This window comes from Lipotes vexillifer, unplaced genomic scaffold (genome assembly GCF_000442215.2).
Source record: "Lipotes vexillifer unplaced genomic scaffold, Lipotes_vexillifer_v1.1 scaffold108, whole genome shotgun sequence".
Classification (NCBI taxonomy): Eukaryota; Metazoa; Chordata; class Mammalia; order Artiodactyla; family Lipotidae; genus Lipotes; species Lipotes vexillifer.
The window spans coordinates 267,493-289,061 of record NW_006781176.1 but is presented as its reverse complement, the minus strand read 5'-3'; the positions used below and the strand labels follow the sequence as shown (position 1 = coordinate 289,061).

General features: G+C 38.2%; 1 protein-coding gene across 2 annotated transcripts in view; it reads left to right on the top strand.

Moving 5' to 3' along the window:
• Positions 1-21,569, top strand: part of CEMIP2 (cell migration inducing hyaluronidase 2) — a 78,739-nt gene that overhangs the window by 16,077 nt on the left and 41,093 nt on the right. Inside the window, exons 2-10 of one of the 2 annotated variants that reach the window (XM_007454492.1) lie at positions 612-954; positions 5,556-5,696; positions 6,300-6,861; positions 10,443-10,612; positions 14,462-14,650; positions 16,737-16,906; positions 17,978-18,187; positions 18,499-18,704; positions 18,845-18,914. In XM_007454492.1, coding sequence (XP_007454554.1) covers positions 624-954; positions 5,556-5,696; positions 6,300-6,861; positions 10,443-10,612; positions 14,462-14,650; positions 16,737-16,906; positions 17,978-18,187; positions 18,499-18,704; positions 18,845-18,914 — 2,049 coding nt within the window. In that variant the 5' untranslated portion in view covers positions 612-623. The remainder of the gene's footprint in view (positions 1-611; positions 955-5,555; positions 5,697-6,299; positions 6,862-10,442; positions 10,613-14,461; positions 14,651-16,736; positions 16,907-17,977; positions 18,188-18,498; positions 18,705-18,844; positions 18,915-21,569) is intronic. The other variant, XM_007454493.1, reaches the window with a different exon arrangement.

Here is a 21,569-nt window from a genome sequence, read left to right as displayed (position 1 = left end):
ACTCTTTCCACCAATTGAGCCAGAATCACTGGGGTAGAAAGCCTGGGAATCTACATTTTTAACAAGATTCCCTGGTGATTCTTATGCACAATTGAGAACAGTTGCCACAGAACAGTGGCTCTCAAACTAGATGCTTATTACTATCACTTGGGGGGCATTTAAAAGATACAGATGCTGGGCTCCTGACTTAATTTTGGGAGTGTGGCACTGGGCATTAACGTTAGTGGGTGATTATAATGTGCAGGGTGGAAGAGCCATGGCATTAGAAGACGATTAGTGGAGGTGATTGTTGACATAGTTTATTATACCAGGGTGTAAGCTGACTTGATATTTTCAAAAAGTCATTACAGTGGTTACCAGGGACTGGGGCGAAGGGGGGAATGTTATTGCTTAATGGCTATATAGTTTCTGTTTGGGATGATGCAAATGTTGTGGAAATGGATGGTTGTAATGGTTGTACAACATTGTGAATGTGCTTAATGCCACTGATTTTACGTTTAAAAATGGTTAAAATGGTAAGCTTCGTGTTATGTATATTTTACCACAATACTAAAAAAAAAGCCATTACAATTCTCACATTTCTGAGCCTTAATTTTCTTTTCTTTTCACAGTGACAGTATATCATGCATGCCACTAATTCCAGGGGCCACTCCCCTGCTTTCCTGCAACCTCAGAATGGAAACAGCCATCGCTCATCTGGCTATGTTCCAGGGAAGGTTGTCCCACTGCGTCCCCCTCCTCCTCCAAAGAGCCAAGCTTCAGCCAAATTTACCTCTACCAGACCGGAAGCCCGGGCCACCTTTGCTTTCTCATCTGAGGAACAACAAGCCCAGAGAGAAAGCCGAAAGCAGAAGAGGCACAAAAATACTTTCATTTGCTTTGCTATTACTAGTTTTTCATTTTTTGTTGCACTTGCAGTCATTTTAGGAATATCCTCAAAATATGCTCCAGATGGTAAGTGCGTATGTGTGCATGTGTGCATACAGAACCCATTCTAGGAGGGAAAGAAGGGAAGGAAATAGTAGAATAAATTCTGAAAAGTCTTTTGTTATTTTAACTTGGCTCTAGCTTACTAATATATAATTAGATAATATGAGGTGTATCTTCTTATGAATGAGAGCAATTGTTAAAGGAATCCACTGGAAATGACAAAATTAAAGGATTGCTCTTCCTTTCCATTTTCTCACTTTGTCCCAGGGCTCAAGACTTTCTTGCAGCATTTCTTTTCAAAATAGTAATTTTAAGAGTCTTTTTTGAAATCCTGTGGTAGCACAATTTCATCTTTTGTGGTAGGTATGATTTTCAGACTGACACAAGTTTTTAGTAATAAAAATTACTAAATGCAGTGATAAAGTATATTTAATTGAAAAAAAAGTGGAAGTGATAAGATTTGTGTTCTGCCATTTGAAACCAGTTGGGGAGACAGTTCCAAAAGAGAAGCTTCCAATATTTTTGAGGAACAAGGCATATCCTTAAAGAAGAACATCCATTAGTAGGTATAAGTTCTGATACACTTGTCTTCATAGTTAATGATGTTTATCATTTAGGGAGATTTTAATTTCTTAAATGGCCTTTGCTTTTCAAGTTGGTAATATAGCAGTACTTTGAATGATTTTGAAAAGTTTGTCAGTCAGCCTCAATATAGTACCAATGAAGAATGGCCTCATAATATACTCTATCCGTCTCTCCGAAAATCAAAGGGCTCAGCACTGTGGAAAAAGCAGACCAGGCCACTGGATTGGTACCATACTGGTCTGCATTTTTTTTATAGTCTGCAACAGATTTTGGTTGAATTAGTGCCTCCTTAAATGGGTATAATGTTTGAGAAGCATTTAACCAGTTATAAGACTTAGAAATATTAGTTTATTTAGTTTTCATGGGTGACTTAGGGGTCTTATAGACTTTAAGGTTTTGGGAGGAGGTAATGTCAATACTTCTAAGAAAATAGACCTAAAGTAAGAGAGATGTTCATTCAACATCTTTGTTGGCCAAGCCAGTAGACCACATAAAGAACTTGCAACAGTGCTTTCCATTGTACATAGCACTGACTTTCTTTCCCCTTTTCTCCAGAGAAATAACCAAATTCACTGCTGTTGATTCATTCTTTCCAAGTAATCTTCAGTAAAGGGATGCTAGATTTTGGAAAATCAGAGCTGAAATCTGTGGCTTTAATTGATGTTTTCATATTCTAGCTAAGACATTGAATTGCTGATGTGGTTCCTTGAATCAACATCGTTTAGTTTCACATTTTGGCAGTATAAGGGCAGAATATCAGTGGAAAGATCTGGTATGCTGAAATATTTCAGGATCAGCCTCACTGTGGTTATTGCTGTTATGTAACTTTGATAATGCATCTACTGCTCAACAAATGGGTAGCTGAGAAGGTGGGGCTAGCTAAGCTATTTTTTTGTTGCTTTCTGCAGACTATATATTTTCTCATTAAGTGTACTTTACTGGAAAAAAACAGACTGGAATTTTTGGTGATAAAAAATTTCTAATGAAGCATGCTTTCCTGGGGAATAATTGTAAACAATTAAGAGGAATTATATAACTATTATAGTAGGCTCTAGATCTTTTGAGACTTAGATTCCTTCTGGATTTCCTTCTGTAGCTGGGTACAGTGCTTGTTACCTGGGGCCTACATTTGCTTATGATATCATGGAGCATTTCAGCTAAATGTTTTATGGGTAGAGAGGGAGGTAGAAGAAAAGCTCAAGAAATCCTCAGTATTAAGTCAGAACGAATTCAAGACATTTTTTGTTTCTTCGATGGGAATAAAAGTTTAAGGATTATTCTTAGTATAATAGTGATGATCATTGATTTATCAGAATTAAATATCAATGATTATGAAACTGCTAGGAGAAAAACTAATTCCATGAAATAATTGCCAAGGTCTTAACTAGTGGGACTAATTTTAATTGTAGTGGTTATTATCACCTCAAAGAGAAAGCGTGAGCCAACATGAATGCTTAGAAATAGATGCTTGCATTAGTGGTGTGCAAGTTCAAAATGAGGAATCACAATTTTCTTCCTATAAAAAATTATATCTTTGTGATGTACCCAGTGTCTCTACTTTTTCTCATATTATCCCCCAACATATACCTTCCACCTTCATATGATTGCGAGCATATCCTGTCCCTTCTTATCTTTGCTTAGTTTAAATGTAGGCTGTATCTTGCTATTCTAAATGAGCAACCAAATGGACTTGGATAGTAAGGGATATTTGCATTGCTAGTATTCTTATCTCTCCTTCATGCTCCTCTTATTTAAATACTATCCACCCTTTGGGGATCTATGTCTAGTGTCATCTGCTCCATTGAAGCTGCCTCAGTTACTCTAGCCCCACCTCTCCTTTCTCTGAGCTCTTTTGCATCTAAAGTAACTACCACATTGTTCAGTATTGCTTCATACATGGCGGCTTTTTCTCCCAAGCTAGGTTATATGCTCTGAGGGCTGTGAGCTCATTCTAAATTTTATAAATTATATACTTTATAAATTTTACACTGTCTAGTCCAGAGTGGACAAATAGATCCTCAATAACTACCTGGTCATTAGTTGGTCAAAATTGGTGTGATTTTTTTTCCTCTCTTTTCTTCCAAATTATATCAGAAACTAAATGTCTCATGCATTAAATAGCTGTGGCAATGCAAAATACTTTTATGTTTTCATCATCTATTCAAGAGGCAAATTCTTTTTTTTAAACACTCCATTTATTTTTTATTTTATTTTTTTAAATTAATTAATTTATTTATTTTTGGCTGCGTTGGGTCTTTGTTGCTGCATGTGGGCTTTCTCTAGCTGCGGCAAGTGGGGGCTACTCTTCGTTGGGGTGCGCAGGCTTCTCGTTGCAGTGGTTTCTTGTTGTGGAGCACGGTCTCTAGGCACGTGGGCTTCAGTAGTTGCAGCACACGAGTTTCAGTAGTTGTGGTACATGGGCTCAGTAGTTGTGGCTCACGGGCTCTAGAGCGCAGGCTCAGTAGTTGTGGCACACGGGTTTAGTTGCTCCGCGGCATGTGGGATCTTCCTGGACCAGGGCTCAAACCTGTGTCCCCTACATTGGCAGGTGGATTCTTAACCACTGTGCCACCAGGGAAGTCCTATTTTTTTTAAACATATCTTACACGTTACTAACATATTATGTACACTATACACATCTGTTTTTTCAAAAAAAATATTTATTTATTTCGGCTGTGCCAGGTCTTAGTTGCGTTGCGGACTTCTTAAGTTGTGGCATGCGTGTGGGATCTAGTTTCCTTACTAGGGATCGAACCCGGTCCCCCTGCATTGGGAGCACGAAGTGTTACCCACTATACTACCAGGGAAGTCCCTCAAGAGGAAAATTCTAATTCTAGTAAAGAAATGCTACAAGGAAAGTAAACCTCATTTCTTAAAGGGGAACTTCCATATCACTCAACTTGCTGAGTAATCTAGGGTTTGGCTTCTCTAATCTGCCGTTTCCTCCTCTCTGAAAATGAGAAGTCATGTCTTTGGCCATTTGCCTCTTGCAGCTTTGTTGGGAAAGTGTATATGTCTGAAGATAGTGATGTTTATCAGCGGCTGCCTTTGGAATGAAAGAAGTGCTATTACCACCTACTTTATGATTCACTGTGCATAGGAAGGAACCTGGGAAGACCTAATATACATATTGGTTAGCAATTTCTATTTTTTATTTATCAGTGTGTTGTGAACGTAGTTTCTTTTCTAAAACAGCTTTCTAGAATGGGTCCAAGAAGAATTCAGAGTTTTGCCTCTTACTGTTGATTTATTTCCAGAGTAGATAGTTCAGGCGAACTCTGTTTTCACCTTGTGGACTCTGACCCAAACTAGTGGATAGCGACTTGGTTTTGTGGTGAAACCTTTTTTTTTTTTTTTTTTTTTTTTTACATTTTCTGCCATTTCAACATTATACTTCAATTCATGTTCCCTTACAATAATCTCTAATGATATTGCAATAATGTCTGTATCAGGACTCTGGTGGTAGAGAATGCATTTAATCTATTGTCAATTGGACTATTTATTTATTGTGCGTTCAGAGTGAATGCAAATTGTCTTACGTTCCTTGATAGGAATTAGACATGGCTTGATATATGAATGAAATCATTACCATTTCATTAAACTGTTTTTGTTTTTGTTTTGTTTTTTTTTCCCCCGGTATGCGGGCCCCTCACTGTTGCAGCCTCTCCCGCCGCGCAGCACAGGCTCCGGACGCGCAGGCCCAGCGGCCATGGCTCACGGGCCCAGCTGCTCCGTGGCATGTGGGATCTTCCCGGACCAGGGCACGAACCCGCGTCCCCTGCATCGGCAGGCGGACTCTCGACCACTGCGCCATCAGGGAAGCCCTGTGGTGAAACCTTTTTTATGCGATGAGGAAGTAAAGGATTTGACACATCTCTGCTTGGTGGGATGGATGGGACTTCCATCCTTATGGAAGGAAATTGAAATATGTCAGCCCATTACTTGCAGGTTGCAATAAATGATGGTAGTACTTGTATTTGGCTAAAGGTATTTTTGCATATTGTTGGTTGATGGGATATCGACGTTGCATTGTTTTATAGAGAATTGCCCAGATCAAAACCCCCGTCTCAGGAACTGGGATCCAGGACAAGATTCTGCAAGACAAGTTGTTATCAAGGAGGGAGATATGTTCCGCCTGACCTCAGATGCCACGGTGAACTCTATAGTCATTAAGGATGGAGGTAAGTAGCAGTCCCTGTCTATGGGAACAGCAAGGTTGCTCTTTACTACAGGGCAACGTTTGATGTTCTTTATGTAGAAAACTATTCTTAGCTTTTAGGATGTGGTGTCACTCTAACCATGGAGACAGGAAAAGTTCCTAAGGTAGAACAGTAGAATTCAAGAGCTGGAAGGGCCTTAGAAATCATTCAAGTCAAGACCCTTGATTTATAGAAAAGGAAATAGTTCCAGAAGGTCATCTCTCATAGCTAAATCTTTGTTACAACTATGAACAGTGATGAGAGAGTTAATGTGGGTTAACATATGTGAAAATGAGATTCACATTTGTAGAGTCTTACATATTTTTCTAAAAATGATATACCTTTAAAGCGAATGGATTGAAATTCATACACATGGGCATCTTTAGGGTGTTGAGATATGAACTTTCCATTTCTTCCTTTAATATGTTTTGAAAACAGGTTCAATTTTCTAAGCAGACTTCTAATAAATTCTTTGTCCCAACTTTACTCCGGAAGTGCTTTTTTCCCCTCTTAAGATGATATTTATTTTTCTGTACCTCAGAAAGATGTTTCAGAAGTTGGCTTACTTAGTGTTATTCCCTGCAGGACTGCTTGTATTTGGGGACGATAAAGATGGATCCAGAAATATTACTTTGAGGACTCGTTACATCCTGATCAAGGATGGTGGGGCGCTTCATATTGGAGCAGAAAATTGCCGCTATAAATCCAAAGCGACAATTGCCTTGTATGGCAAGTCAGATGAAGGTGAAAGTATGCCAACATTTGGCAAAAAATTTATTGGTGTGGAAGCCGGCGGGACACTGGAATTACATGGGGCACAGAAGGCATCGTGGACGCTGTTGGTGAGAACTCTGAATTCCTCAGGCTTGACCTTTGGCTCCCATGCCTTTGAAAAGGACTTTTCCAGGGGCCTCAATGTGAGGGTCATTGACCAAGACACAGCCAAAATTTTGGAAATCGAGAGGTTTGATACCCACGAATACCACAATGAAAGTAGGCGACTTCAGAAATTCCTGAGAGACCAGGATCCAGGACGGATTGTTGCCATAGCTGTTGGAGATTCAGCAGTCAAAAGCCTCTTACAAGGAACCATACAAATGATCCAGGACCGGCTGGGAAGTAAGCTGATCCAAGGACTGGGCTACAGGTGGGCATACATATCTCTTTACTTTCCTTCTTGCTGTGTATTAGCGTCTGTGTCTGTGTGAGAGGAGAGCGGGATGGAGAAAGAAACAGAATACTTCACAGTCTGACTTCAGGGGCCAGAATGGCCACTACCATTTGGAAGTCTCGTTGCCTCTTGCTTTGAACTGGAGGACAGAAGACTGCTTACAAAGTTCTTTTCTTGGCTTTGGTTTATGAAGCACTTTGTGAACCTTAGCATTGGGCTTGTGAAAAATTAAGAACAGAAACGTACTGAAAGCAATCAGGCAGTTTAAGGAGATTGACTTCCTTCTTTTATTATCTTCTGAAGATCATATGAAACTCAGACTAATTGAGGTACCTTATGAGTTGAAAGGTTAGGGCCCAATTCCGTGCTAAGGTGGAAAAGTTGTCTGAAAAGATTGAGGAGGGGTGGAACAGGCACAATTTTCTTTTTCTTTCTTTTCTTTTTTTCTGAATCCTTTGAGTCTGCTTGTTTGATTGGCACAGGCCTCTGGGGCCCTGGCACACGTGAGGAAGCACAAGTTGGAGCGCTACGAGGTTCATCCAGATAGTAGGATTCATCCCTACAGTTTATTCTTGTGTTCTTGTGCCATAGTCTAGTTAATCATGATTTCCTAATGCAGTTCTGGGTTCTGGGGAAGCAGCTGGCTCAACATTTAATTTAAAAAAAAAAAAAACAAGTTTTAATTCTGCTTACTGTTCACAATAAAGTCAGGGAATATCTGCAGTGAAAAGTAAGAGGACTTCAAAACTCCCATGTTGAAATAATCTAGTTATTATTTTTTTCCTTTGATGGTTGGTTGATCTAGTTATTATTTTTTCTTTGGTCAGTGTTGGAATGGAATATTATCTATAGAAATTGTAGAGAAAGTTAAGAAGACAAAAATTAGTGAAGAAAAAGCATCTGTAATGTTCTTAAAATGCTTTTTACTCACCCAGGGAATATTTAGGGGATTCTAAGCGCCGGGTACCCATAGATGCTTAGATGAAACGACACTGTCTCAGAGTCCTCTTTTAATCTGGTGGATAAAGAGACCTAAGTAGAAGGGGATCATAAAATGAGACACTTAGTGCAGCTACAGGGTATGATGGGAGTGCACATAGAAGGAGCCTGGGAGGCTTCCCAAAGGTGAGAAGCCCGAGGGAAGTTTTGGAGTATACTGTGTAGCTGTAGAGAAGGAGGGATTAGAGGTGGTTTTTTTGGGGGGTGGTGGTGGTTTAATTAAATATTATACATATACAGAAAAGTGCTAAAAACAAGAATATAGAGTTTAATGACTTATCACCATGTGATATCGGGGTAGCGACCACCCAGTTCAAGAAAGAGAACGTTGTCAGTGTCCTGGAAGCCCCCATCCTATCCCATCCTGTTCACTGACCTCTGTTCACCAAAGGTAAACCACTCCCCTGGATTTGTGGAGAACACTAAAGTTCAGGTTTGCCTGTTTTTGAACTTCATATAAATGGAGGCAGACAATATGTTATATTTTGTGTCTGGCTTCTTTGCTCAACCTCGTTATTGAGTGTCGTTTATGTTGGTGCATGCAGGGTGGCTTATTTTCATCGTTGTTTATTTTCTATTGTATGACTATAGCACAGTGTATTTACTGCTGGACATCTGGGTGGTTGTCCAGTTCGGACCTCTCATAAAATGTGCTTCTCTGAGTGTTCTTTTATCCATCCCTTCATGCTCATGTGCACATATTTCTATAATTTATAGACCTATGAATGGAAGTGTGGTCTGTTCAAAGTCAGACACCTACTTTGTTTCACTATCCAGTAATACCGGAGATTACAACTTTATGTCATTATTGTTCTAGGTTTTGTGTGCTCATTAGCTATGAATATTTTGTTTGACTTTTTTTGGGTTCCTCTCCCTACTGTTTCTAAATTCCCTTTAGAATTTAGAAATATTGCTGCTGATTTGATGGAGGAATTAGAGTTGTGATCCTTTGCCAACATTCCATTGCATTGACATTATCTCCAGGGTACACAAACATGCCCCTTTGAAGATAATGTTCTGGCATGCTGAAATTTTCCTCAAGTGGAGGAGGGAAGTAGGAGTGTTTTGGAGATAATATCAATAGAATAGAACATTGTTTTATAGTTGCTGAGGCAGTTCTGGTAAATAAAGGAAGCCTCTGATATTCTTCCTCTTCCCTCTCACACAGGAGATAATAAATTGAGACATTCTTCGTTTGATTCTTTCTGCTGTATCAAGGAATATAAATAGAGCTATAAAGCACAGTCGGCCAAAGAGTAGCTAATCCACGCAGGGGTGGGTGTAGAATTTATAAGGTTGTAGGCATGCTTTGATTAACTTTCATCTGTGAATATCCAGCCATCTGTCTAACATAGATTACATTTGGCTTTTTTTTTTTCCTACAGTAGGAAGTTGACATTTTTCTTTTCATGTTTTAAACCAGGAGTCTTAAGGCAAATTTTCTGATTTTTTTATCTTTGTTCTTTCTTTTTTTTTTTTTTTTGATTGATTTTGCCACAAGCTTGAGCAAAGTCTCTGGGATGTTTATCACAGTATCAGAGAAATAAAATGGTATTTTTCAAACATACTGCTTTCAACAAATAGATATAAAGCATGTAAAATTTTAAAATTTTTTATCTATTGGATAGTGATTCTACAGTTTTAATTTAAGAATATTAAGAAACCAATAATCCAGTGGTGCTCAGCCTTGTTTGCATACATGAGATCTTAAAAAAAATCCCACGCCCAGGGCCCACCCTACATGATTTACCTCAGGATCTCTGAAGGCTAGGACACGCCCCCCCTGCAATTTGTGCAGTTAAGGTTGATACCTACGGCTCTAACCTCTGACCTGTGACTCAGAGGTTCTCAGTGTGGTTCCCAGACCAGCAGCATCAGCATCACTTGGGAATTTGTCATAAATGCAAATTCTATGGCCCCGCCTCAAACAATCAGAAGGTGGGGCCCAGCAATCTGATTTAACAAGCCCTCCAGATGATTCTGATGCCTACAAAGTTTGAGAACCACTGCTCTAACTCAGTGGTTCTCCAGTGTGGCTGCACAATCGTGGCATCTGGGGAACTTTAAAAACAGACTAATGCCAGGCCCCACCTGTAGAGATGTTGTTTGCATCAGTGTGGGCTGGGTCTAAGCACGGATATATTCCTAAAGCTCCATGTGATTCTATTATGCAGCTAGATTTGAGAACATAGCAGAGAGGATAGTGGAAAAGAGAGCAGGTAATAATTTAAAAAGAAATGGGTTTGTGCCCAGAATGATATAGGAATGAAATGGGTATGCATTGAGGAAGGAAGTTAGTGCTTAATTGAAGTCATAGTCATCAGTGTTTCACCTGTTACAGAGCTGGACAAACAAGGATTTAAAATTCAGGTGCATTTTCTTCTGTGATGTCAGTTATTTCAGTCAAGTTTGGACTTGCAACCACATGTGGAAAAAGAGGTGGAGGGATTGACAAAAATGAAAAAATGAATTAACAGCACCTGTCATAATATCTGTGTTGGGGAATTTGGTCAGTACCATGACAAATAATCAAATGCACCTGCTGATTTTCCTTCTAGGCAAGCTTGGGCTTTGGTTGGTGTCATTGATGGTGGAAGTACTTCTTGCAATGAATCTGTGAGAAACTATGAGAATCATAGTAGTGGAGGAAAGGCTCTTGCCCAAAGAGAATTTTATACTGTGGATGGTCAGAAGTTCTCTGTGACAGCTTATAGTGAATGGATTGAAGGTAGGCGAGTACAGTTTTTACTCTTGTAAGACACTGGTAAGTATTGTGACAGATTTTTTTTTTTAAGTGTATTCAAATGACAGTCTGTTTAGATTTCTCAACTGGTTAAAGATGAAACCTATAGTTTCCCTACTGTACATAATCTTTTAGACACAAGGGTTTTTTCTGGACTAGAAAATGATCTAGTTTAGGCACCCCCCCAATTGGACTTTTGTTCTTCATTCTTGAGTCATATGGTGTAGTTAATGGATTTGCTTCCTGGATTTGGTACCAATTGAACCAATCTGGATGTGATTGGGTGAGCTGTCTTTGGTTATGTTCTGTGGCAGTGAAATGATCTTGTACTTTAGATTTTCTTGTTATATAGACGTGTCGGCAAATATTACCTTTGAACACATGCTGTATAAACAAATTACTCATTTTCTTAGCAATTTTTCCTTGATAATCCAGCTACTACATTTATCTTATGGACAAATTGGAAAACACAGAAAAGTACAGTTTAAAATTAATGTTTAACCCTATCATTCAGAATTAATTAGCACTCTTCAATCTATGTTGCCTCCCCTAGTGTTCATTTTATTTTAACCTGCTTTCCTCTCCTTAAATAATGTATTGTAAAGTTACCTTAGGTCTTTACTTTTTCTTCAGCATATTTTAAAAATTATAATCCGCCTTTCAGAAGAACTATCATGTCTAGCACTGACGCTCTGATTTTTTCTCTTAAGGATGTTCGCTGCAGAATTTCTGTACTTACTGACTTTGCTGCTAGATTTTTTTGGCTCCAGGTAGATAGGCAGACTTCTGTCTGTGCTTGCCCACCAGCTTTCTTTTCCAACCCAATATTATACCAAAATTAATGTGAAATGAGTCATTAAAAAGTGCTTTATTACATCTGTAATTAGCCAGAAAGGTTTAGTTTAGACTGAGCTTATAACTCTGTTTTGAGCAGCATTGTAGCAAAGTATTCAGTGAAATGGATTTTTGGAGACAGAATGCCTGGGTTCATATCCCAGCTCTTTTACTTACTATATGATGATGGGCATGTGACTTTAACTTCCTAACCTTCAGTTTCCTCACCTGAAAAATGGGGATAATAATGGAAACTACCACATAGAGCTGCTGTGAGTATCAAATGTGAAGAATATGAAGTTTTTTAGCACAGTGTATATAGTAAGCACTAAATAAAGGTTAGCTATTTTAACAGTAATGCAAACATGACCTGGGTGTATTTTGTGTCCTTGTAATTAAAAAGAGAAAGTCTTTTGCTTTAAAACAAAGTTCCTGGTATGTAACAGGGACTTTCACATGTTCCATCTAAGCAGCCTTCTGAGTCTGAGGTGAGGAGATGGTTTCTATTATTGATAAGGAAGCTGGAACCAAGCCTCAGCTTTCTGCCTCCAAGACTACTGCTCTTTTGACCACATCATGGTTGCCTCTGGCAAAAGGCATAGGTAGATGGGGAGTATTTCTAAGCAGGAATTTGGACCTGCATGAAGAGTTTAGTGGAACTGCTTCCAGGAAGACTCCAGGCAGAGGATAACACTGACAAACCTTGAGTCAAAATTTCCTTTGTGGGAAATTTTGCTTTCATTTCCACATTGCCAATGACTCCTCTCTTCTGGAAGAGGGTACATTCTAGCTATCTACTGTAGGATATTGTTTGTGTTCTATGTTCTCAGTGGCTCCTATTTTCTGAAAGAGGTAGAAATTCTCTATAGGAAGCAAGGAGGATAAAACTTACATCCTTTCATACTTCCAATTCAGTAGTGCTAATAGGAGATATCTCAGGTAGGATTTTCTTCTACAGCCAGAAAAAAGTGAGGAATAATCGAACAATACAGATTTTTTCCCTGTAACCTAGCTTTTTTTTTTTTAAACAGAAACAAATTCTGATGGTCTTTTAAGCCAAAACTTATTTATCTAGAAATCTTTTTTTTTTTTTTTTTTTTTTTTTTTTTTTTTTGCGGGGTTTGGGGGCCTCTCTCTGTTGTGGCCACTCTCGTTGCGGAGCACAGGCTCCGGACACGCAGGCTCAGCGGCCGTGGCTCACGGGACCAGCCGCTCCGCGGCATGTGGGATCTTCCCGGACCGGGACACGAACCCGTGTCCCCTGCATCAACAGGCGGACTCTCAAGCACTCTCAAGTATGATTTCTAGGGCTTCTAGGGAAGCCCTAGAAATCTTTTTTTTAAAAGCATTATTGAAATTTTATATGAAAAAATTAATGTTTCTTAGTTGCTCTTTTTTTAGATAATTCTTTTTGGTAAAATCTGAAATTTGGGGTAGTGATTGTCATTGCTACCATGAGGTTTTTGTTTACCTTTGCTTTTAACTTGCCTGTTTTGATTCTTGGGAAGGCAGAATGATATAGACTTCAGGAAATTGGACTCTGGAATTAAATTAGCATTCATTTGTGGGCTCTATCATTTTTCAGCTGTCAGTCAGACTCCTTGACCTTTGCTTTCTTTATTTTTAATGCATGTAATAGTTCCTGTATCTCAAAGTTGTTTTGATGAAAAGTTATTATGTGTGTGAAATTCCACAACTGTTAGCTATCGTTATTGTTAGTTATTATTATTATTTAGACAAAATTCCATTATAGGCTTTAGTATTTATATGCAAGAAACATATAAAAAAGGAAAACACTTTACATTTATTAGGCTCTTTTTTTTTTTTTTTTTTTTTTTTTTGGTGGTTTGTAGAAACAGGAAAACATGGTGGATCAGAGTCTAAAGGAGCAGAATTCAAAACTTGCTCAGGTTAGGTTTTATCAGGATATCCTCAAGACTGTAAGGATATTTGTGTTACGCTTTGTGCCTTGCCTAAATTTCCCTCTTTTTTTATTCCCCTAACTTGAGTAAATGAGTTTTTTTTACTCCTATCATCGACTTTTAGAGTCAGTGTCTTAAAGTAGCCCCAGAGTAGTTTGCCAGTTAATTAGAAGGATGATAGTGAAGAACAGTTAGTAAACAGATATCTTTGAAATGTGGTGTTTTCCCACATTTCCATATTTTCCATAGCTTCCATCTATTCCATATTCATTTGCATTAAATCAGTTTTTAAACCATGACAGATTATATCATGGACAGTTTAGAAGCAGGAAACACTTCTACACTTGGTTGCATGTTAAAGAGTATAAGTTATGGAGATGGTGGATCAGCTTTTCAGTTTTCATCTGCCTAGTTGGGAACCAACTCTGAATTTCAAAAGGAGGTATTAGGAGAGATCAGTAATTAGTAGTCCCTGGATTGCAAGCCTGACGTTATCCCAGGAAAGGAGCTGAGTTGGACTGGGGCACTATCATGTGGCCTTTAGGTCACACTGCAGATGATAGTGGGAATACTCATCCCTTCAGTAGACATTTATGAGTCTGCACTATGAGACAGAGCAGTGAATACACAGATGCATGTACTTTGCTGCCTTTACTGATGTAGCTTCCAAGGAGGTGAGCTGTCTTCCCATTGGAATGATAAGAATCATACCAGAGAGAATATCAGAATGAGAATACCGGACATAAAGGTTACTTCCAGCAAGGATGTTTGGGAAGTACTTAAAGGTTTGCCTGAACTTTATCAGATGAATAGTATCTTGGTTGATGAATTAAGAGTGGAAGGACACTGTAGATAAAGACTAAAGGATGAGCAAAGGCACAGAAATGAGAGATTGCCTAAGGCAAGCTTTTATTCTTAATATTAAGCTTACATGTGTGCTAATGTCCCGTTTCATCCTGTGCATGGATCCAATTGAAGCATTGCTAACTTGTGTTTATTTTAACTTTTGATTTGTGAATCAGTGAGGGGGTTGATTTTAGAAAGAAAAAATCACTTTCTTTCTTGCTTTTTGGTTTAGGTGTTTCTCTTTCAGGTTTCCGGGTAGAGGTCGTGGATGGAGTGAAACTTCATCTGCTGGATGATGTTAGTAGCTGGAAACCCGGAGATCAGATTGTGGTCGCAAGCACGGACTATTCCATGTACCAAGCAGAGGAGTTCACTCTTCTCCCCTGTCCCAAGTGCAACCGCTTCCAGGTCAAAGTCAAAGGTATCAGACTGCTCAGAAGGCTTCTTGGGAAACACTTTTTTTGAGATATGACTCCTGGAATTCTTTGTTTTTCCTTCAGTCGTCATCATCATCATCATCATCTTCATCAATATTGAAGTTCTTAGTAGTGGGGTGCTTTGAACACTAGAGTCCCAGAGGATGTTAGATAAAAGTAGTCATTGAGCAATAATGTTGCTGTTAATGATGTGTTATAGGCAAATCAGTGTTTTTGTGCCAGTTTCTATGTTAAAAAAAAAAAAAAGATGCAGACTAGATGGATTGATTTTTTTTTTCAAGATCCTTTCCAACTTCTTTCTTATTAATTTTCCACTATTAAATAATAGTAAACCAGATTCATTTTTTAATAGAAATCTTTATTTTTTTAATTAAAAGAATGAAACTCATGGTTTTTGAGTGTCTACTTTCTTGGCAAAAAGTAGATCTCACTAATATATTTAAAATGGAACCAAAAAGGTATTTTCAGGGCTTCCCTGGTGGCGCAGTGGTTGAGAGTCCATCTGCCGATGCAGGGGACACGGGTTCGTGCCCCGGTCCGGGAAGATCCCACATGCCGCAGAGCGACTAGGCTCGTGAGCCATGACTAGGCCCGTGAGCCATGGCCACTGAGCCTGCGCGTCCCGCAACGGGACAGGCCACAACAGTGAGAGGCCCGCGTATCGCAAAAAAAAAAAAAAAAAAAAGGTATTTTCATAAAACTACATTTCCTATCATAATCTTGAATAATATATTTTTTGAGAAAGAGCAATGTACAGTAAGATTCCTACTGTAAGCTGTGTTTATAAAGGATGACTGACATTTACCAGGTACTTATTTTGAGCCTGGTAATAGGCAAAGCTTCTTCCTTCATTGCCTCAATTATGGGATTCATTGTGCATTTCACTCATTATATTTCCTTGCTTCTGTAATAAAAATTATACATTTATGATACAAAACAAAATAAAAACAAAACAATATGTGGGCCTCTCACTGTTGTGGCCTCTCCCATTGCGGAGCACAGGCTCCGGACGCGCAGGCTCAGCGGCCATGGCTCATGGGCCCAGCCGCTCCGCGGCACGTGGGATCTTCCCAGACCGGGACACAAACCTGAGTCCCCTGCATCGGCAGGCAGACTCTCAACTGCTGCGCCACCAGGGAAGCCCTATAGTAACTATTTAATAAGTACTCAATGGGTAATTTACAGCTTTGAAGGTTAAAGAAAAATTTTTTGCTTTAGAAAAAAATGGGATTGGCCCACTTAGCAATTTTTTCTTGTTTCATTCAGTGTTGTACTTTTCTTTCTTGACAATACAGGGCATAAGCAGAAAACAAAAAGCTAAAAATCCATGATACGATCTGGCATTAATTTCATTTGGAAATTCCCACTCTTGTTAACAAGTCTACGTGATAATGAGTCTCCATAATCTCAACTCCTTGATTTATTTGTATTTTTCCTTCCTGAGTTTATATAGTAAAGATCAGATAAAAGCTCATTATTAAAGTGTTTCTAAGCTTCCAATAAAGGTGGGAATTTTAAAGTGCATAATAATACTACAATAAGAAGTGGGAAAGGAAAGATGGTCATTTCTGTACCGTCAATGTCCAAATGCAGATTACTTTAGTGTTGAAGTAGAAGCAAAAACAACTTGACACTCTGTTATCAACATGTACAAAACCATTCATTTTCCCAGATCCAACATGCGTCTGGGTCTTCACGTGTCCTCAAGGGAGTAGAACAAGAGCGCATGGACAGGAAGCAGAGAGAGAGACAGCATGGATTCTTAGTTAGATTCTGGATTATTGGTGCTCTTCAAGAGAGGACTGAACTAATTCAGGGAGGAGTAAGCTCTCTGTGTGTGGGTTTGATAGTTGGTAGTGAGGGTTAAGGCATTGAGTGGGGGATTAGACTATATAATCCTTAAAATCTTTACTTCCTGGGATTCTGTGGTTCTGAGGTATTGAAGAATGGAAGAAAACAATAAATTTTAATAATGTCTTGGAGTTACAGAATAAAGAGGACTATCTTTTTGACATAAGTTTTATGTTTTCATTGTTCTAATGTTATTTTTGCTTTGCTCTCATCAACCAGAAACGCCTCAGTTCCTGCACATGGGTGAGATTATAGATGGTGTAGACATGAGAGCTGAGGTTGGAATTCTTACCCAGAATATTGTAATCCGAGGAGAAATGGAAGACTCATGCTACGCTGAAAACCAGTGCCAATTCTTTGATTATGATACCTTTGGGGGACATGTCATGGTAGGCAAAAGGATCTAATGAACTCTTTGAAACCCTGGCTGCCAAGTGCATGTTGAAAAAACTTTCAAGTTTTGGAATGAGATCTTTATGGCTATTGAAATCATATTTTATTTCTTTATCCAATAACAATGAGATTTTAGATGATTAAAAGATAAGGTTATATCTTTATTTAGTTGATCTGGACCTATAGTTAAACCATTTAAGAATTGTCCTGTGAAGGATTAAATCAATTTACATTGGGAAGAACCAGTTATACAAACAAAGAAACAATCTCAGTATCATGCATGCAATCTCTGAAAGAATCAGTTGTTTTTTTTTAAACATATTATGAAATGGTAAGTAGTACACATTCAAAATATGTTTCTGTAAAGATATTTTTTGTATGCAGATTTTTACTCTGTAAAAGTAATAAACACTTACTGTGTGCTAAGCATTGCTCTATGTACTAATGTAGTGGACTCCTGGGCTGCATTTTGACTACATGTGTCTTAAAATCAGTTTTTGTGCATTGAGTAGGCTATTATTGTTGGCTACGTTTCTATTGCACTGATTTCTAAAATGTTGGTCAGTGTCATTTCTTTGTTTTTAGTAGTGTGATAAAAAATCCAGTGTTTGTAAATATTGAGATCGCTCCAGTGGTAGATCAACAGAGGCGTTTTTAAAAAGGACTCAAGTAAACAACAGTATGTGCTAACTAAAACATTGAGGGAGGATTTAGAAATAATTATTTATCAAACTCTGGTGGAGATTATAGAAATGAAAGAATAAGACAAGACTGGAAATGGCCAAAATATTTGAACAAACCCAAACATATGTACAGAAACCATTTCTGTAGTTTTCCTTGTTACATTTCCTTTATTCCTAATGAGAGGCTATTTTTATTGCTCTTCAAAGCATTCACTTATGTAAAGAAGCATTTGCTAAATTACGATCCAGGAAAACAGTCTAGTCTAGTCTCCTTCAGATATTTTCTATTAAAACAATATTTTTTGCTACTTTGCTATTCTGAGCTACTCTGCTTAAGCTACTTTGCTTACGTATTAGTTTGATTTTGGTTATCTTGTCTTACAGATAAAGAAAAATTTTACTTCAGTCCATCTTTCTCATGTGGAATTGAAACACATGGGTCAGCAGCACCTGGGGCGGTATCCTGTTCATTTTCACCTGTGTGGAGACGTGGATTATAAAGGAGGGTACAGACATGCAACATTTGTGGACGGCCTATCTATTCATCACAGCTTCTCAAGGTGCATCACTGTGCATGGGACAAATGGCTTGCTGGTAAGTAGCCTCACATTATGTTGATGCGTATTATGGAAACAGTTAACTCTCCTTCATTCTCATGACTTCTCAATTTTATATAAGTAAGCTGTTATACCACATGTCTTACTCTATCCTGCTTTACTGAGAGTTCTGCTGTTTTTCTCTGTTCTTTTAAGAGATCAATGAACCCTGACATTTGACTTTGCCCCATCAGCTAAGATGAAAACTTCTTTTTGCTTTTGTACTGAGCATGCCTCATGAATAGCACTTGTCACTTAAACCACAGTCAATCTTGTTACCAATGACATCATACACTTGTATTTATGCAGATAAAAGACACCATCGGATTTGACACACTAGGTCATTGTTTCTTTTTGGAAGATGGTATTGAACAGAGAAACACTTTGTTCCACAATCTGGGACTCCTCACCAAACCAGGCACCCTACTTCCCACTGATAGGAATAACTCCATGTGTACCACCATGCGGGAAAAAGTGTTTGGAAATTACATCCCTGTGCCTGCCACTGACTGTATGTGAGTAATTGGCGGAGTGAAAAACTCACTTGTGATGGTCAAGGGCTGTTGGCTTTTGGGGAAGATGTTTTGGGGGAGGTTTTTAATGGGTGGGATTTTTCCTGATGAATGTTTAAATCACCTTAAAAACTGCCTTTCAGGGCTGTTTCAACTTTCTGGATTGCTCATCCCAACAATAATCTGATTAATAATGCAGCTGCAGGCTCACAGGTAAATAATATTAAAGTGCTTCAGTTTTTTTGTATTTAAGTTTGTAAGTATTCTGGTTTATATATATGCAATGTAGTTTGTGGTAATCTAACTCAAGCACCTTGCTTTCTGGTACAGCTTATTTCATTGAGAGCAGGCTATAGTTGAGATGGTTCTTCTATTTCTTCTAAATCATTTGTGCCAGTTAGTGTTTATGAGTGTAGTAAGACAGGCGCTAAATACCAGAAAAGAGGTGGGCTCATATCTAGGGTTATCATGCCATCTCCAGAGTGTATTTTTAGTGTATTATGTACAATCTTTCTGGCTTCCCTATTTCAGTCATATATTAATGAGCAAAGAAAGCCTTATGAGAGTGGATTATTCTGTAGAATATTATGACAGTGGTCATGCTGGTCAAAGGGGCACACCCTTTTGTTAAATACAGCGATTGTATACACTTAGAGATTTCATATCCTTGGTAAAGCAAGGACTCAATTGTGTGCCTTAAATTGTTTCACATACACATACACAGGGATAACTTAAGAGAATAAATGAACTGTTTTTGGATGACAGAAATGTCTCCTGGATAAGCTTGGAGAAATTCACATTTGTAATTGTGTGTTTTTAGAGCTGCTAATTTATAACATAAAAATGAATCTTTAAGACATGATACTATTATGAGTATATCTGTGCTGAAAACTATAGCACAGAAATTTGAGCTTTGTAGCAAAACCTGAATATTCATATATATACATCATGGCTATTAACATTTAAAAAAAAGAAATACCTAGCATTGTTTTCCAGGATGAAATAAAAAATTAGTTGAAGGGAGTATTTCTTCAAGATAACCAGAAAACAGGTATCACTGGGTGATGGTGGAATTCACATCTGTGATTTTTCTTAAAAACATAAAACATAAACTTCTTATTTGACAGAGCAGAGACCTGGACATTCAATCATTTCAGGCTTCTATTCATTCATTTTTCATCAAATATTTGTTGAGCCCATACGGGATTTGTGTTGAGAGTTTCTGATTGGAAGATGAGATTTTGGGTAAAGGTGACCAAGGGTTTGATGTGCAGTCTTACCCCAGGATCATCTTCTGATCTGTTACATTACAAATCAACAGTTAGAGCAGAGCTTCCTTTCAGCTGTTTTCAGAAGTCATGGGTAGAAGATCAAAGCAAATTGCAAATAGTCCATGAAAAATGTAAGGTGAGGTTGCCAGACATACTTATTAGGCCTCATGTGAGAAAAGAAGAAAGCAGGTCTCTCTCTTTTCCATCTCCTGTGTGTTCTTCGTCCTTTGCATTCTGTGAGTTCTTTTTTTCTCTCTAGAAAAATTGTTCCAGTAAAGCTCATGTTTTGGCAAGGGTTTTCCTCCCAAAGTAAATCAAAGCCTTTCTTCTTGGTACCTTTCCACTGCCTTTTACAAAGCTCCCTTTACCTGTTTTGACACCACAGAGTTTTAACAGGAAACAGCTGCTACCTCCTTATCCTCCTTTTTCTATCCCCCAACCTGAAACTCCATTGCATCTTGGGAGGGTTTACTCTGCCCTCAGTTTATAGGGCTATGGTATGGAGCCTTCTTCACAGCCCTCCAAGTCTGTTTTGTGCCCAAAAGAATAGAGGTGGCAAACACATTTTTCAGAGTAGTTTGTTTTACTAAGACCCATCTGTAAAGTTTTATCATGGAAAAATGCCACATATTGCATTCGTTTTGGTGATATGTTTTCCACAATTCATCTCTCTATGCTCCTAAAGGACTTCGTTATAACTAATATAGTACTTACTACATATATTATATTTTAGTTCTCTCTGTATTTCCCATTAGAGTATGAATTCTTTGAGACCTGGCACTAAATAAATGTTTGCTAAATTTGAATTGATACTATACTTTTGGACTATATATTTGAGTTTTAACAATCTGTTTAATCAAAGTTCCTTAATGTGAAGTTGTCCTTCACATCGGGCTGATTTTTAATTAAATTGTAAAATAAAAAATTATCACAGAGATTAAGAACATTTCATTTCGATTTTTATATCTCATTTTGAGTGTCAGAAATTTTCAAACTGTTCTGCTGCTTTGGTTAAGGTAAGTAACACTGAAGTTGAACAGACAGGACCCAGCCTGAGACAGCATCCTGATTCATGTGTGTGGTGGTTTTTTCTCTTTGGCAAAAATTTGCCTCGGGACAAGAAGGGCACTGGAGTTGTTTGAAAGAAGTCAGTGATCTCTGCATGTTGGTGGATAGTTGTTTAATAGGTATGACTCATCTATTGATCAGGTTTGGAGGTAAACAGAAAAAAACCCATATTGCTAAAAGGCTGTGCTGTCCTGGTCACATGGAAGGGAAGGGAGGATTGTTTGGTTCTAGTTCTGTATGACTCTTTTTTTTTTTTCCCCAAATGTTATTTAATACTTTGATCTTAGAAAAATTTTTATTGGAGTATAGTTGATTTACAATGTTGTGTTAATTTCAGGTGAATCAGTTATACATGTACATATAACCACTCTTTTTTTTTTTAGATTCTTTTCCCATATAGGCCATTACAGAGAACTGAGTAGAGTTCCCTGTGCTATACAGCAGGTTCTTATTGGTTATCTATTTTATATATAGTAGTGTGTATATATCAGTCCCAATCTCCCAGTTTATCCCTCCCTTATCCACCCCC